We start from the raw sequence: 17,878 nt of genomic DNA, 5'->3' as shown, positions 1-17,878 counted from the left end.
GCAAGAAGCATGTTTCCCGATATGAAGGAGTAACCACCGTCTCATCCACCCCACGACATTACTTTTTTTGTCCAATTTCTTCGTTAGTTGAGACCTTAATTTGATTTCATTTTCTATATAAGAATGTGTATATGTAGAAACTTTGTAATGGTTTTCCACTTCTTGATTTGATCGATGAAGGAATACGAGTTCATATGAATGTCGTAATTGGGCACGCACTATTTTACGATGAAGTATGATCATTGGCTTAATTTCTTACTTTCTTTGTAATTGTTCATTTATTATTTAAAAAAAAACATATAAAATCACATTGCAAAATATAAACAAGAGCAATTATTCAAGTTTAAATGAAGTGATGGGCAATTAACTTTTTTTTTTTTTTTTAATTACAACCAACAAACATTACTAAATGGATTTTTTTTGCAGTTTTGTGATCATTATGTTGATTAATTTTAACAGTGATTTGAAATTTGAATTTCTATATTTGATTATCTCGACATTCTTAACAAATGTACAGGAGGCGACTCAACATAATATTGTTCGAAGCAAAATATGTTTAACTATAAAGTTTCTATAATTGAGCTACCAAGAAAACGATGTACAATGTTGATATATACGGTAAAAAGGTAATTTCACAAATAGTTTTAACTTTGGGTTAAAAGTAAAAATATAATAAAGAAAGAAATGACATGATTTGACATGGTGTACTCTTGATCGGTTTCCAATTGGCTCGGGGACTGAAAAAAATTAAATGATACCTATTATTATTTTGTTTAACGTTGATAGAAATATTTGCGTGTGCCAAGCAATAAATGGAGTATGATATAAATATTCTCAATAATATTGAAAATTGTTTATTAAATTTAAACACATATCTATCTATACCCTTATAATTATATAAATTAAATTCTGAAATTACGAGATTGTTGCAATTAAAATCTCCTCAAATAATTTATTTAAAACGGAAAAAGAGACTTGAATTCAACTTTGTTTTAATATATATATATATAGGAAAAACAATTGACCCTTAAAAAACCATATGTTCAACAAAGAAAATGTGTTTAAATGTTTGGGTCAAAGTAAATGTTGATGTACCCAAATCTAATATTTCTTTCTTTATTTAATTATCTTTGTTGACCAAAATCCTTGTGGATAACATAAACGATAGGTTGCCAATACAATATTAAATGAAATCTTACCTAAATGTATTAAGCTTCATTTTATTTTTCAATTGAAATATATTTCCATCAATCAAACTTTAGGTTGATTTCATAGGCCTTTACATTTTTCTTCTTTTCTTGTATTTTGAGATATTATATCATATCATAAATGTTATCGTAATTACTAAGAAATTCACACAAAATAAATATAGTTATTCTTCATAATATGTCATACAGATAACCAGAGAAGGTTTCAAGACTACACAAATGGAAACAAAATCAAAACACTTTTGGAGAATCTCCAAAAAGGCATGTACTAATTGATCCTAATGCCATAATTTTAGGAATTTCTAGCAAAACGTTCTATTTTTCTTTTCTTTTTTTGTTGCATATACTCTTGAAAGCTAAATATGAATATTCTATAATACTCCAGCGCCCAAATCGGAACAAAAATGAAAATCAATCGCATAAAATGTCATGTAACTGCATATTCAAGCATAAAATCATCGAAGAACTAAGAAACAGAAGGATTTCAAATAATATAATTAAACAAAATAAGAACGGAAAAAAACACTTGCAGATGCCGAAGAGAGGTTTTCCTCTTAACTACAGTTTTTTCGATACTGTACAAAAAGCAAAAAAACAACGATTAGGTGCATCTAATTCGAGTCAGATCCAAATCGCGATACTGATCCGTTTCACCAAAACTCAATCAAACACATCACGGAAGAACCGGAACACAAATTACGAGCATCGGCTCAAATGAGGAACGACGAATCGATAAATCGAACGGTTCGAAGAGATTCGAGACCTAACTTTATATTCGAGAATGAATTACCAGTGGCACAATTCGAGGCGGCGAGAGCAGAGAGTACAGAGATATTTCCTCTTGATCTTGAGGCACAGAGGGAGGCAACAGAGCTTCCATTGTCTTTCGACGTCAATGGCGTACACTTTGCCTCGACAGAAAGGGCAAGTTCCTGGCGCTTGTTGTCTTCCGAGCTCTTGCTCCTTCTCTTCCCATACGCATGCGAGCCACATTCTTTACCGGTCTCTGTGTATTCCTTCTGCAGCGACGGAATGAGGTTCCGCGGCGGAGCGATGTCAGGGGAAATCGGAAAGTGGAAAGAGAGAGAAGAGAAAAGGCAAAGATTGTGCGCAACGCGATGAGCACTTTTTAAAAGCAGAGAGACGGAAATCGGTGTTTATATACATAGAGAGTTCGCGTTCGTGACTGAAAGAATAAATAAATATCAATATTGATATTTCTCAGGTTTTAAATCTTTTTAAAATTTCAAAATTAAGGTCAAATAATACAAAATATCATTGAATTTAACTTTCATTGACGAATTCAAATTATTTATATAACTAATTTCACACGTAAATAAAATACAAATATTACAAAATAATTAATTTAATTAATTGAGTTTAAATTAATTTATTACATTAGGTTTTATCTTAAATACAAATATTTATCAAATAAGAAACTAACTTCAAAATTTCATCATTTATTTATAATGAAAAATAAAAAACAATAAAATAAATATAAAAATAATCATTTTACTTTAAATATATAAAAAAAATGACAATTATAATCGATTAGTCTAATTTATAGGCTAACAATTTCAATTATTTCCTAGTCATAAAGTAATGTAGATGAACATCTCGGTATTTATCATATGTTTCACGATTATTTAATTAGATCCAATAATTCTACTAATTAAATTATTATTTAAACACGAGATCTAATAATATTTCTAATTTATTTTTAATATTATTTATAAGTAAATATTAGGTGGCAATGTTATGTACGAATAATTAATATGAGTATTTTTTAAAAGTGAAATGATAAAAATTGAAAAAAAAAAATATAATTAAAAAAAAAAATCACGTGAAAGCAACTAAAATAATAGAAATCCCAAATTTGAAAAGTAGAATTTAACGCTAAAAACGGAATACAGTAAAAATCAGAATAATAAAACAAAAGTAAGAGCAAAAAGGTAACTTTCTAAAAAATAAAAACGAAAGAAAAAACCAAATTGAAACAGATTCATTACGTGGCGTCGTTGTCGGAAGGGAATTTCCACGTAGGCACGGGGAAATCCACGTCACGCATTACTATAAAAATAAAGAAGCGTAACCCTCTAGGATTTTATAGCCATTACCAACTCAGCGATCCGTTGGAAAATGACCCATTTTTCCCCTTCTTTCTGCTATTTTCATTTCACGAAAAAATAATAAAATAATAATTATTATTCAGGTTTCCTAAAAGCCACCTGTGACTCAGGATCAGAGCGTCCGCCAGGTCATTTGCCATTTAGGAAAAAACGACAATTTATTATTATGTTGGGGATTATTAATTGTTTGGACTTTACTGCTTTTTTTTTTTTTTTTTAAATGAGAAAATAGATTATTAAATATAAAATCACAAGAGAGATACGAGACATTAAAATATCTCTTTAATTTACATTTTTTATTTTATATTTTATATTTTAATAATTTTAAAATTAATATTAAAGGGTAAATAATTGGACTTGTTCCACAACCCTTTTATATTATTTATGGCTATTTCAGTCAATTACCTAATCTACAAATTCATGAATATTAATAATAATTAATAAGATTGTACAAAATTTCACATGGGGGCACATCCATCAGTCATAAATATTAAATATAAGTCCAAAAGATTATACAGACACCTACCAACAAAATTTAAGTCAAGAAATTAGGTGTAATAGTTTAATAAAAATCAATATTATACTATAGGCTAAAATAAATACGTACCTTATATTTAAAAAAAAAAAAACAGGTGAATATATGGGGAAATGGTATGCTAACAGTAATAAAATACAAAAAAATGCCCATCACTTCACGTGCACTAAAAAGCAAAGTAAGTCAGATTCTTTCTTTGTAAACCTTTTTTTTTTTAAAGAAAATCTGAAATTATCGTAATTTTGTTAAATTACAATAAATAAATAAATATATTAAAAAAATACATGAATTAATCGAAATCACGTCTTAATAAAAATATTAAATAATTAATAAATGTTTAAAATAATTGAAAATAAATATTTTTACTTAATTTTATAATTTATATTTGGCGAATGACATTTGGGTTTAAATGAAAAATCTATTACAGTTGAATATCTAAAAAAATTTCTTAAAATATTTAAAATATAAAAACTCATAGAAGGAATTTCTTTCTCAAGGATTACCCATGGTGAGAGGGAAAAAAAAAAAACATTAATAAGATTAAAGGAAAAAAAAAAAAGAATTACAGAAAACATTTTGGGTTTAAATGGATCAGTTAAAGAAGAAGAAGAAGAAGAAGCCCAAATACGATTCAATCCATGAAAGAAAGCCTTATGATTTGGGGCAGAGATGAGCCCATGAATCCATTTTCAATGGCGCCTTCATCTTCCTTCCCGCCCAAATTCAGCCTCACGTCGGCGCCTTCTTGCCCGCCAAATCCCACGCCTCGCAAGCTCTTTTCCAAAATCTCCGTCAACCATTTCTCAAACACGCTGTTCACGAAAGAATCGGACCTTGATGAAATTGCTTCCAATACTCTCTCTTCCACGCTGAAATTCGCCTGTGTTTGCGACCCGAAGATCCCTTCGAATGATCGGATGATCTTGGACTTGAATGATTCTCTCTGCTCTCTTCTTGATGACGGGGTTTGGTTGAAAACGAAGCGGTTCGGAATCGACTGGAGAAATTTCTTCTCGATTTGGAGGTTGTATGATGCGGATTCTGGATCGGCGGCGAGAAGTATGCTGTCCTCTGTTTTTTCTTCTGGTTCTTCGTCTTCATCTGCTTCGAGGTTTAGGTCGAGTTTGTTCGAGCTTGATTGCCTCGATAAGCTTCCGTTGATTTTCGCTGTTTCGATGGTAAGGTTTGTGTCTTCTTCCTCTTCTTTGATTATTCTTTGATGCTTTGTGTTGTTTGGGGATTCCCATTCGGCTCTTCGCTTTTGGTCTAAACTAAGCGCTCCAAAACCAGAGTTAATGGCGATATTCAGTGCCATTGGGATTATGGAATCAGTATTCTTATCTTTTCCTTCACCTCTGGTCAAAATGATTAGGATTTGGCGTGTCGTTTCATCTTTTTCATCTATTCCTCCGAATTTTCCATCATGGAATCCATCTGCTAGGAACTTCATGAGTTGAGTATCTGCCTGATCGATGTCTTCAACTAATACTACTAGTTTTTCTTGTGTTTTCATGACATTTTCGAGGACTTGAGAAGGTGGAGTTGCCTCATTGTTACCTCTCGCATTTAGCTTGCAGAGTAGTTCAGTAGACCCGAAAATTGATTCCGCAATTGCTCGAGCTAACCTTCTTTTGCCAATCTGGTCATCTCCTTCTATCATTATCCAAGAGATTTCTTTATTTGTTGATTTGAAACTACTCAGCGCTTCAGCTACTGAAGGAATGATTTCTGATTGCCATGGTACGTTCTCTTGCAATGATTTGCTCAGATGATCTCTTTGTGTCATTCCTTCACTCTTCTTCGTAATTGCCAATTTCTTTGGATCTTTGAACAGTGAGTCACCTAAAGAGAGAGAAATGTTTACTTCCTTGTTATCTTCTTCCATGTTCTTGAGACAATCCAAACTTGGTGTTGCATCCTGATATTTATGCTTTTCACTGTCGAAATTGAACTCAGTTATGCAGGATTGTTGCCGCCTAAACCGAAGCATCTGATTTGTACTTCTTGACGCTTTCACTGCTGGTTCAGTGAAGCAGATTGTATTTGAATCTTGGAAGATGCTGTTCCTGGTCGAAAATGGATGTGGCCAAGAACTAAGGAAGTTACTTCCACTGGAACTTTCATTGCTGTGCAATGTGGATTTCTCCTGACTCTGAGGACACAAAAAAGTAAACATGTTGAGATGTTAAGTTAAGACCAATCTTTTGAGTGGTATTTGGTTAAGATCAAAGAGGCTGAAACCCAAATTGCAAATGAAAATTGATCACAATGTTTTAACTTCTTGAATAAAATTCTACATGGAACAGAGTTGAACGAGTTCTCATCCAATGTCCATCTGAAACCGTTTCTTCAATTTTGAGAAAATGGATACAAAAAAATGCCTGGATCCCATGTTATTGGTGGGTTTAAGTGAGACGGTTATTGGTTGAATATCAAATTCCTTAAATATCAAACTTGAGCCAACTGAAATCCACTACCCAAAAGAATGATTAAACCAACATAAAAAATTTGTATAAACCAAAACTAAATCAATCAACATTAGTGAATTGAATTGATTGAACCAACTCAATTCTATTGGTACTCTCCACATGACATTTCATCTATGAGTCTAGTTCTTCATGGAAGAGATTGGTTATAGATTTGTACCTTAAGGTGGGATATTTGGGTGCTGAAGGGCTGCAGCCAGGAAGGTAACTCTTTCTGATGGCTTGATTTTAATTGCTGAGCTTCCTTATCAGGATTGGAAGAGCAGTCGCAGCAAGTGAGTTTGTCCTGGCTCTCTTTAGCAATACTGAATGGCTTTGTTTCCCATACTTGTGATGGGTTCTGGGAGAAAGGCATCCTCGAGCCATGAAGACTGCAAAACAAGCAAGATCATTGAGTCATGAGCTATCTTTGTGCTGCAAGTAGGTATGGCTTTACGGAATTATTCGTTTGAAATATGTTTGCACACAAGTAAAGATTTACTATCTTACTCTGCCAATTGATTTATTATCTTACTCTGCCTATTTATTTAGTATAAACTCTGAACTAATATACATAATGGAACACATGACTTATGGAAAGTTAGTCTATTTAGAAGGGTTTTCACCCGTTTCCTGATTATCTTAAGATGGATCACATGTGAGGGGGAGTCGAAGGCATGGCGACAATGTAAAAATATTCCAACGTCGACCTATTGTCAGCCTCAGAGGACATCACTACATGTGATCCAATCAAAGATCTAGCCGTTATGATATCATAACAAACGAATTGTTTCCAAACAAAAACTTCAGAAAATCCAAAAGAGAATCTTCATGAATGAGAAAGAAATACATACCTGAAACTGTGGAGGCTTAAGCCTAGTGCCCCATCCGAGGGAACAGGAACAGCTTGGAGATCCCACCGAGTCTCGAGAGTTGGCTGTCTCATTTGACATCTCATGTAAGTCTGATAACTTGCTGTGCCCACTAGCCACAACTTTGTGCGAGAAATTCCATGGAAAGATATTAACCTAGCAATTTCTTCAATTACGTGATCAATTTGGCTATAATCAGAAGGTTCTTTGTTGGAGAAACTACTTTCCTCTCTTTCTATAACATCGGTTTCAACCATCCATTTCAAATCTCCTGTATATATTATGGCTCCCCACCCTCTTGATGCTAGGGAATCAATGTTCCTTCTCAACTCTGTCACCTTCATTTCAATGTCTTCTCTTTTCATGGAGCTCAACGAATCAGGGGACATCAAAAAATCAATAAATTTGGTTGATTTTAGTTCATTAGGAACCTCTCCTCTTGCTACTCTCCCCATAAGCTCTGAAATTACACCTTCAATTATTGTGATAGAATCACCTATGATGACAGTATTCTTTCTTTTTCTCCCAAGCATTGCCTCAAACACCAGCTTGATATCTAGCTTTAAAGAAGAAGCAGATTCAGCAATTGCGTTAGTGCTGGATACTCTCTTTTGTGGGGAAAAAGAAAGTGGGTTTTGCTCAGAAGAGCGATTCAAGAAATTGGTCTGCCAAAAATCCCCTGGATTAAAAATCATGTTATCTCTTTGATCAGAATGTTGATCATTGCGAGAAGGTGAAGAGGGCGAAGAGAAGATGCCACCAGAGCTCCCATAACAGTGAAAAACAGAGGAAACTGAGGAATCCTCTAAGTTACTCTTAACAAGAGTACTGGAAAACCCGGCCTCTCTCATAACCCTACTGACACTTGGGTCATCCAAAATGGAGATTATAAGCTGCTCCAATTCTACCTTAATGGCTAAAACTGGCTGATGTTGTTGTTGTTGCTGCTGCTGCTGCTGCTCTAGACAGCCCCTTCGCTGGTTTGCTTGAGCTCTTTTGAGTGCTGCAATAAGTGCATTTGATAGAGAAGGTTGGCCATGAAAAAGTGGACCTGGTGTAGTTGGGAGTCTATTGAGAGCCACATTGAAACAAAGCTCAAGAGCTCTGCAGTGGAGAGGATGAGAAGTTTGATTTGGTTGAGACTTTAGACATGCTTGCCTTAAGAGGCTACTACTCCTTGAGCTGAATAAAGTAACAGCCACATGGAGAGGAGTAAGCTGAGCATGGCCTCTCCTTCTCGCCAAGCTCAGAGATTGCTTCAGCACTGAAGCAGCCTCTGGTGTGAAGGTCTGATTTGCAGCACAACCTCCTGATCGCATCACTGACTCGAAATCCCACCCCCACCAAGTGTTACCCTTGTCAAAGAACTCTTGGCCGTAAGCTAAGAAAAGAAAAATGAGTTCCTTTCTTCCTTTATCTTTCTTTAGTTCAGTGAACTCTCTCAATTTGCAGAGGCTTTCTTAAAGCTGGGAGTCTTCTCACTGAAAGTACTTGGAAGTGAAGCAGCGGATAAATGGACCATCCAGTACCTGGAGTTGATGTTGAGTTGAGAGTGAGTTATTAGGATGTGGAGAGAGAAGATGTTGAAGGCTGAGTTGAGTTGAGTTGAGTTATGGTTTAGAAAGACGAGACTGAACCAAATCCCTTTCTTTTTATACTAACTTCTCTCCTGTTTTGTTTTGGTAAGCAATCCTTCTGTTTTGGCTTCTCCCCCTTTTAGGCTGTCTTTCCATGTGTCATCTCTTCAACCTCATTGATTTCTTTTAACTTACCACTCTCCTCTATTTCTCCTGTTATTTTCCCCACTTTTCCAAGTAACTTTGGATTTTCACAACCAACCCCCACCTTATTGAAACATGATTTACTAACGACAAAAATTTAACAGTTAATCCTAACCTCTTTTGTTTTAAACGAAAAGAACAACCCCCAACCATAAAAAACTTAGATAATTCAGGTACGAATTAAATGGAAGAAAACAAACGTGTAAAGATGAATGATGGAATTAATTAAAAGGAAAAGTTAGAATCAATCAATAGATAAAAATATATAATATTTGCATTATTATGTCAGAGGAATCAAAACGTGATGATTGTATGTGATTAGTGATGAAGCCCTTTATGATATGGTGCAAGTTCTTTTGTTTAAAATGAATGAATATTTGATGAGAAGGGAGGGGTCCATGGAGATGGGATTCACATTGGTAGGAGCTTTATTGGGGGAGAGAGAAAATGAGCGTTTGAATTTTACACATCAGCCTTTGAAAGAAGGAAGGAAAGAGGAAGGGAGGAGAGCAGGAATTCAAAAGAGGTACGACTAAAGGCTTAAAGGAAGGAAGAGGGGAATGTGATGGGATATTTTTGCATTTCTTTTTTCTTTTTTTCTTTCACTTTTTCACTTTCGTTCATTCAATGTTTAATTATCAGTGTGTTCTTTATATGTAATAAAAGATGCAGAATGTTGGAATGTTGTCGAGAAAGAACAATTAAAAGGGTTTTGCGTCTTACCAAATATTCTGGTAGAGTAGTGAACAAACCCTTTTATTCCACACCTCTCTCTCTCTCTCTCTTGAATTTACTGTTTATGCTGCTTTACATTGTTTGGATATGTTTTTTCTCAAACAACTTCATAGCTATATATCAACTTTTCTTTTTAATATTTGTTTGTGGTAACAGGCCTCTCCACCTCACTACACTACGCATATGGAAAGACTTCATCCACTTTAGATGAGACAACCCGTCAAAGATGAAATAAAAACCAAAGAGACCTCAACACTTTTCATTGCTTACCATACAACTTGGAGGATCAAGGTTAGACTTTCAACTTATTTCGAACATTGCCATTTTTTCTTTGATATGTATGAGTGCATGAAACCACCATTTGACTCTATTATTATATTTAGTTGTAGAAAAAACACGTAGGATACAAAAAGAGAACGAAGACAGAAACTATTAGGATCTCAAAGAAAAGAACAAAAATTAAAGAGCACCGACTCATTTCCACTAAGACAAGATTCAAACATTCTCAACACTTAGTTTTTGAAAATTATAAGCAAAGAAGAACAAAACCCAGAGGCCAGAAGGCCGCTTTTAGAGTCAAAAGTGAAGGCGATGGCGTTCCAAATATGGGTCTCCAAGACGCTAATACACATCCTTCTGACCACACTTTAATCTGCCTCCATATTCAAGCTCTCACTTTCATAGTCAAACTCATAAAATCTCTTCCCACATTAATCCCCATGCAAAACCTTAGCTTTCCCATTCATAATTTTCACTTTATCCATACACTTTGGATCCTTCAACAACGTCAATATTCGTTGTAGAATCCCCCCCCTTTTTTTTCTTGTCAACTTACATTTTGAAATGTTTCCACTTTTTTAAAAGTGGATTTGTGTTTACCCTTACTATAGCTGGTATTCAAGTTTTAATGCATAATGCTCCAAAAAAAGAGGAGTGTGTTTGAATGACTGGAATTTTAGAAATCATTGAAACATGATCTATTAGGGTTTTAAGAAAGAAAGAAAGAAAGAAAGAAAGAAAGAAAAGGATACAAAAGTTGTTTGTTGAAAATCATTGGAACATTATGCTGAAAATTTAGAAAAACTTATTATTAATTGATTTGCTCTGCCTACAAGAAAAGTATCAATTTCCCTTTATAATTTTATGATCCAATGGCAGAAGATGGAGTCTAAGATTGTTCAATTTCCATTTCTTTCTGAAAATCTTAATGATTTGGTCTGCATTTAACACTACAGATTGTCAACATTAATCAAAAGTTATTCATTTGGAAAAATCCATAGCAACTTCTCCCATAGCCTCCAATTCTTAGATCTCACATCCCAATGGCCAGTTTCTCTTCATTTCTTTTTTCTTTTTTCTTTTATTAAGAATAATAAATTTGACGAATAAATCTTTATAAATATTGAAAAGTTTGATTTTTTTTTTTTTTTTAATCTTTAAGTATGGTTTGATACGTCAATTATAACTTCAACTTTCAATTTCTTCGATTCAAAGCATAAACTTGAATAGTAAATTACTAAGCAACAAATTCTTGAGAATAGCATTTAATGCTGAAAGGAAGGAAAAATTTTATTCTATTTATTACTAACATTTGACTGTCAACTTGAACACAAAAGTTTCAATGTTTTTCTTTTTTGAAGAAACAAAAGTTTTTCAATGCTTTTCATCATTTATGTCTTATAAAGATTTAAAGTATGCATATATACTCACTATATGTCACTACCTTATATTTCAACAACATCATAATAATCATCATAATAATAATTTTCTAAAATGTCACTTTTTTACCCTTCATATCATTTAATCAACATATGCATTTTTTTTAATTTATAGAACTTAATCTTTTAAAATTTTTTATTATTTCATTAAACCCTTTACTATGTTCCGATAAAAAGCTAATTGGTCATTGAATTATTGATCTCGCTATACTCAAAATTCTCTCTACCTTTGCTATACTCTAGATTGGTACACCACCCTTCTAGGATTGAGCCCTAAGATTCGATTCTCGGCTTAAAAGGCCACTTATTGAGGCTTTATGTCCAACCATTCTTTTTGTTAACATATTTGAATATTTTGACGTAGTACTTCTATATACATTAAAAGTCATTTCTTTAGGAGAGAGTACGTGCTTTGAGCATTTCAAAAGATTAAGGCCAAATTAAGAACTACCTAAACATTAGATATCATTTAGTATTTAGTATATGTTATTGTAGATCACCTAGTTAAGCCTAATAACTTCATTCTCCAAAAATATTTGTTTGTAAGAAGTTTTAGTATTAATCAAGATAATCATATATGTTAAGATGTCATTTATTTCTTACATTTAGATTTAGTTCGGTTTCGTTGAAATTTATATAGAGAAGAGTAAGAGATATTGAATATTTTAATTCTAAAAGAAAAAGAATATTATGGTTGTCAAAATGAAATTTGGAATCTACAGAAACAAGAGATTATTTGAAACTACCATATAAATTTGATGACAGCAAAATCTTTTTCACATTAAAATTACAGTTATGAAAATAAGTGAGGAAGAATATTCAAATCATAGAAATTAAGCTTTATTAAAGTAATGGCACTAATTTTAAAAAAAATATACAAAAAAGATGTATATTTAGAATTTATATAATATATATATATATATATATATATATATATATATTTATAAAAAACAGGCACATGAAAAGGTCGATCCAGCAGCCTCTATGGATCTCTCTGGGCTCACCTTTTGAAGTAACCTTTGGATTCGCAATGTCCACTGCAAAACCCATCACTTTCGATCACTAAAGATTCTGAATATTTCATTTTTTTAATGAAAATTTTATTTTATTTATAAAAAAAAATAATAAAAATTCTTGAAGGCAGCTTTCATCAGTTTCAAATTCTTTGCAGCTATTGCATGGGAATTTTAGGGGTTAGCTACTGAATGATCGTTTTCATCATTATGTTCTGTCCTCTATTCCTCTTTTGGGAGCCCCTTTATTTTTATTTTTAATTTCTTTTTATTTTAAATGCTTTTCTTTTTCTAACATCAAGGTTCTTTTTCTTCTTAAAAAATGCAACTTATTTTAAAACAATTTTAAAATAAATTTGCTGTGGAACTTCGTAAGGATACGACCGTTGAATAAAAACAATTTAACATCAACTTTCAATCGCCTTATACATCTGTGCTTTGAATATATTATTAGCACGTTTTTTCACACCACTTTAATTACCCTTTATGTGCTTTTCATCCTCTTTTTTCACTTTTCAATTTATGGTAAATATTGAAAAAGTAATTTCCGATCCGATTATCTGTACCGGTCTTCTGCATAGTTTGACGGATCAAAAATTCAAATTTTCTCAATAACATATTAGAAAAAAGCAAGCAAGGCTCAACCGAGCTTTAATCGTTCCAAGTAATGAAACATAATGCCTTAAATTACAATCCTCTTGACAAATACAATATCTCAGCATTCTAGAGTACAAAGATCCTCCTGTTCATAGTGACACAAATGTATGGTACAAACATGGTTGGGTTGGAATGCAGAGTAATACAAACAAGAAGCACACTTATTGAGCTGATTGTTCACGTTCCCACAGAATTTGTTCATCGATCTTGGTCAGCTTTTCGTCGTCTAGTCGCTTCCATGTCCTGATCCTCTCAACTCCCATCCAGCTCCTCTCGCCCTTAGCAAGTTCTGCCACGATCACCCGACCTCTCCTCGACCACCCGGGCCTTCCGTATCCATGATATCCAAACCCTCCACCATAACAAAACCATATTCCATCAAGATTCCCGCAGAAATCATTGGAATGGTCATGACCCATGAACACAGCTTTCACATCTCCCATGGCGACTAAGTTTTGTAAAACTCCCGAGTTCACTGAAGAACATGCCACGCCCTCCTGAAATTGGCCAACGATCTTTCTATAATAAAGATCCCGAACTTCTGGGATTGGTATGTGAAAAAACGTCAGGGCTGGAGGCTTCCCTTGGGAAGAAGCATCCGTTGAGGGAAAAAGGTCCCGATTTGTGCCCTGTTAGTGTGTGACCTGCAACATGTTAATGAAATCTAAATCTAGGAAATATCCCATCTGGGAATTGCAATAAATACCAGAACCAACATTTATTTTCTAGCTTCCGAGAGAGATAAATAAATAAAACAAGACACATTTTGATAATCATAAATTAAAAAATAATAAAAAAAAAGGCACCACAAAGGTGACCTTTTCAGATAAGAAAACCTAAACCATATTCTATCATACCTGAAATCTTTGAGAAACGTCTCTGAGCCACTGAAGCTGCGATTCCTTGATCCATCCATATGTTTGGGCTCCTTGCACTATATCTCTATCTCCACTGTCCAGAAAGTAAAGATTGAGGATGCTGGAATTCGCCAAATAAGAACCCGGAGCACCATATACATTGATATCATAATTCCCAAAACCATCGATGTTTTGTAAAATCTGATTTCCAGTTGAAGGAAAGTGGCTGAGTTGTGGGTTGGTCTGTGATACTGAATAATCCATGAGGGAAATGAAAGACATTAACTCTTCTCGAGTCATTGTAGACTCTTGATCATGGTTCCCCAAAATGGCCGCCCATGGAATTTGATATTCAATAACAGGACCAAAAACTCTAAACAAAGATTCGGCAGCATCAGAAGTACTTGGCCCAAATATGTTGTCACCTGATCAGGAAACTAAGTTCAGATTAGTTTCACACAATGACAATACAAACTCAAAAGTTCCATACAATTATAACCCAAAAGAGTAAGAAGCTAAACGTTAGAGTAACACAAGGAACAAAAAGGAGATTTTCTTCAAGAAATTTGGATCAAACTACCTCTAAATTATTGGTTCGGCTAACATGAAAAGGGTTAAAACATATGTTCAGCAAAGTGCTAAAAAAGAAACAATAACATCCCATGAACAAAATGTATTATTATATTAGAGATGTACTATTGCATTCTGGTCGGTCTGATTACTAGAGTTCTCCTTCATGTGAAGACCAGCAAACAATACTTAAAAACAGAACAGGCAAGAAAATTTTCTTACACCAAGGATAGGTTTTCATCTTATATGATTAATTAAGACGACGTCATTTCTTCGGGCAGGCAACCTCATTCTGGGACCACCAGCCTACCTCCAAAGTATCTTAAAGATTAAAATCCCCTTTTCAAGTCTAATTACTATGATTGAAAGGCTGGATTATGGCCAGGAATAAAGATTTGGAACATCATAGATGATATACCTTAGAAGTATTTTATGAAGTCTTTGGCATAGCTAATAAAATTAATTAGACCTTAAACCTCTTGAATTTCTAGCTCAAGTTTGACGCCACTGAATTAATGCCATATCATCCGTCTACAAAGTTATCAAGACTTGTTGCAAAGTTTTACTAAAATTAACCCTCCAACTATTCCTTTTCTCCAAATTTTGATTTTAAAAAAATCTGCTATACATCAGGAAAGCAATACCTCTCACCGTAGCTGAAGCTACATGGCTTCATTCTTTTTTACAGAGAAATAGTCCTTGTGTGTGCCCTCCTCAGTTTATATTCACCCTTTTATTTAATGAATCGACTCTTACCCATTCAAAGTAAAAACTTCTTCTTTCCAACAAAATGCTGATCCAACTCTTTTTCATCCTATTCTATTTCCTAGACAAGAAGATCAAATCTCAAATGACAACTACGCACACCCATCAACAAGAAAGATAAAGGCATCATCAATTTGCATAAACAATAGCATTTAGTAACAAAAGAAATATGGATGGCCAATATAGATTCCAATAGTTTTTTTGTGCGGTTCTTCAATGTGAAGTTAAACTATCCACAGTCAAAAGAATTTTAAAGACATTCAAATGGGGACGAATACAAAGAATGACAAGAATCAGAAAATACAGACTATACTGCCTATACCAAATCCAGTGAGATGACACTAAGAGAACTTCAAAACACAGAAAATGAAAGAATAAAAACGATCAAAGCGTGAAAACAACAGTAGGGTTAAAAAAATAACCTGTAAATGCAATGAAATCAGGCTTTTCAGCATCAACCATCCTCTTGAAAAACCGCGTCGTATTAAGATCCGAACAGTATTTGAACTCCGAATCCATCATATCCCGACACCGCGAATTAACTCCATTCGCAAAATGCATATCGGCCACCTTACAACCCAAACAAAAATATCAGCTCCATTTTATAAAAATAAAAAAAAAAAAATCCCATCACAATAACCTTAAACTTCAAATAAAAAGTAAAACAGAATGCAAACCTGGAGAATCTTGAAGGTTCCATCGGAACGGAAACGGAGAGGAAGATCCGAGTTCCTCTTGATGCGAACAGGTTCATATCCTAGAAGTAACTTCTGGAAAACGAGAGAATGAAGGAGAAAGATAATCGAATAGATAAATCCAAGATAGAGAATCGAAACCTTCCATTTATCCGCCAAAAATTCCATTCGTTTCCAGTGGAAGCAGAGAATTTCGAAGTTCAAACTGATTCATAGGTTTTCGATCCACTTAAGTGTTTCGTTCCTTTTGAAGATTCAATGTTATTCCGAAAGAGACGGGAAGAAAGATGACTATTTATACAAATGGATAATAGTCTGGGATTTGTTGAGATACTGTGGCCCATTAGGCCCAACCCACCTACAAAAAGTTTTCCATGGGCCTGATTAAGTGGGCCCGTCCATTTAAAAAACAGAAAAGGCCCAGACAACTAACCACTAGGCTAGTGGGCCTAGTGGGCCTCCAATTTTTCCAAAAACAAAATTGGAATTTAAAAAAAGTAGACTCCATTCTCCCAAGATGTTTGCCAATGTGTACTCTTGAAATTATAAATGCAATATTTTTTTTTGTCGTAATTAAATATAATTTTTTTAAAAAAATATTTAATTAACTTCAATATAAATCAATATATAACTAACAAATGTCTAAATTTATTAATCTATTCTCAATAAATCTTTAACTAATTATCATATTTTCCTATAGATTTTGAAAACACATTAACTGTTTTTTATATAACAAAAATTATTATTATTATTTTTATAAAGTTTGATTTCAAACAAAAAAAAAAAAAAAAAAAAAAAAAACTAAATTTAAGACTAAATTTAAATGTTTAAGTACAAAAATTAAAATAGATTCACTCTTGAATAACATGTAATCGTCCAAGTTTACTGCTAGAAAATATTGTCTGTTTTGGCCTATTATGTATGGTCATCACCTTCATGATTTTTAAAGTACGTTTAATATCTCACAATCCACCTCTTTAGAAGATAAGGTCCTCGCTAGCACACTACTTGGTATCTGGCTAGAATACCAATTGTAACAGTCCAAATCCACCANAAAAAAAAAAAAAAAAAAAAAAAAAAAAAAAAAAAAAAAAAAAAAAAAAAAAAACTAAATTTAAGACTAAATTTAAATGTTTAAGTACAAAAATTAAAATAGATTCACTCTTGAATAACATGTAATCGTCCAAGTTTACTGCTAGAAAATATTGTCTGTTTTGGCCTATTATGTATGGTCATCACCTTCATGATTTTTAAAGTACGTTTAATATCTCACAATCCACCTCTTTAGAAGATAAGGTCCTCGCTAGCACACTACTTGGTATCTGGCTAGAATACCAATTGTAACAGTCCAAATCCACCATTAATAAATATTGTTTATTTTGGTTCGTTAGTGTTGCCATCAGATTCACAGTTTTAAAAATGTTTCTACGTCTACTTCCACACTCTTATAAGAAATGATTCACTTTTCTCTCCGAGATGTGGGATCTCACCGTACACAATCATTTAACTTTAAATTCAACCCTTCAAAATATCTCAACTATTTTAAAATAGAATTTAGTCAAATAGTAATATTCTTTCTTTATTTAAAACTTAGTATTTATGGGAATTAATTGGAGTGTGATTTAGAGCTATTTCTCAATTTATTTCATTTAAAATCCTATTAAATCCCAAGAAAAATTATCTTTTAAATTAGTAAAAATTTTATATTATGAAATAAAAGATAAAATGAATGCGAGACTTGAGATTGTATTATTAACTTTTTTCGTATAATTTTAGAAAAAAAAATTAATATAAGGGAAAAAATTCAAGTCGGGATGGTCCCAATTCGATATACTATTGTTTGAGATTCGAATCACTCTACAAGCAAGATTGATTATG

The 17,878-nt window shown here is 33.2% G+C and overlaps 3 protein-coding genes and 1 long non-coding RNA gene across 4 annotated transcripts; 1 reads left to right on the top strand and 3 right to left on the bottom strand.

The window, feature by feature from the left end:
• Positions 1-1,672: 1,672 nt before the first annotated feature.
• LOC111498677 lies at positions 1,673-2,375 on the bottom strand. Its single transcript, XM_023150018.1, has one exon. It carries the CDS (start codon positions 2,199-2,201, stop codon positions 1,995-1,997), a length of 207 nt encoding a protein of 68 aa, XP_023005786.1. The 5' UTR covers positions 2,202-2,375; the 3' UTR covers positions 1,673-1,994.
• A 1,991-nt stretch (positions 2,376-4,366) lies between these two features.
• On the bottom strand, positions 4,367-8,863 carry LOC111496181 (protein SMAX1-LIKE 4-like). Its single transcript, XM_023146540.1, has 3 exons — positions 7,192-8,863; positions 6,519-6,729; positions 4,367-6,024 (listed from the first exon to the last, which is right to left on the bottom strand). Exons 1-3 carry the CDS (start codon positions 8,526-8,528, stop codon positions 4,504-4,506), a joined length of 3,069 nt encoding a protein of 1,022 aa, XP_023002308.1. The 5' UTR covers positions 8,529-8,863; the 3' UTR covers positions 4,367-4,503.
• Positions 6,603-10,083, top strand: LOC111496190. The gene is made up of 2 exons (XR_002720428.1): positions 6,603-6,782; positions 9,882-10,083. It is a non-coding gene; the product is annotated as an uncharacterized LOC111496190 (long non-coding RNA).
• Positions 10,084-13,048: 2,965 nt separating this feature from the next.
• Positions 13,049-16,268, bottom strand: LOC111496168 (probable inactive purple acid phosphatase 28). The gene is made up of 4 exons (XM_023146514.1): positions 15,983-16,268; positions 15,728-15,875; positions 13,971-14,395; positions 13,049-13,742 (listed from the first exon to the last, which is right to left on the bottom strand). The coding sequence occupies exons 1-4, from the start codon at positions 16,166-16,168 to the stop codon at positions 13,275-13,277; spliced, it is 1,227 nt and encodes a 408-aa protein (XP_023002282.1). The 5' UTR covers positions 16,169-16,268; the 3' UTR covers positions 13,049-13,274.
• Positions 16,269-17,878: the final 1,610 nt, after the last annotated feature.

Source organism: Cucurbita maxima, unplaced genomic scaffold (genome assembly GCF_002738345.1).
Source record: "Cucurbita maxima cultivar Rimu unplaced genomic scaffold, Cmax_1.0 Cma_Scf00002, whole genome shotgun sequence".
NCBI classification, from domain to species: Eukaryota; Viridiplantae; Streptophyta; class Magnoliopsida; order Cucurbitales; family Cucurbitaceae; genus Cucurbita; species Cucurbita maxima.
This window is presented reverse-complemented; position numbering and strand designations above follow the sequence as displayed.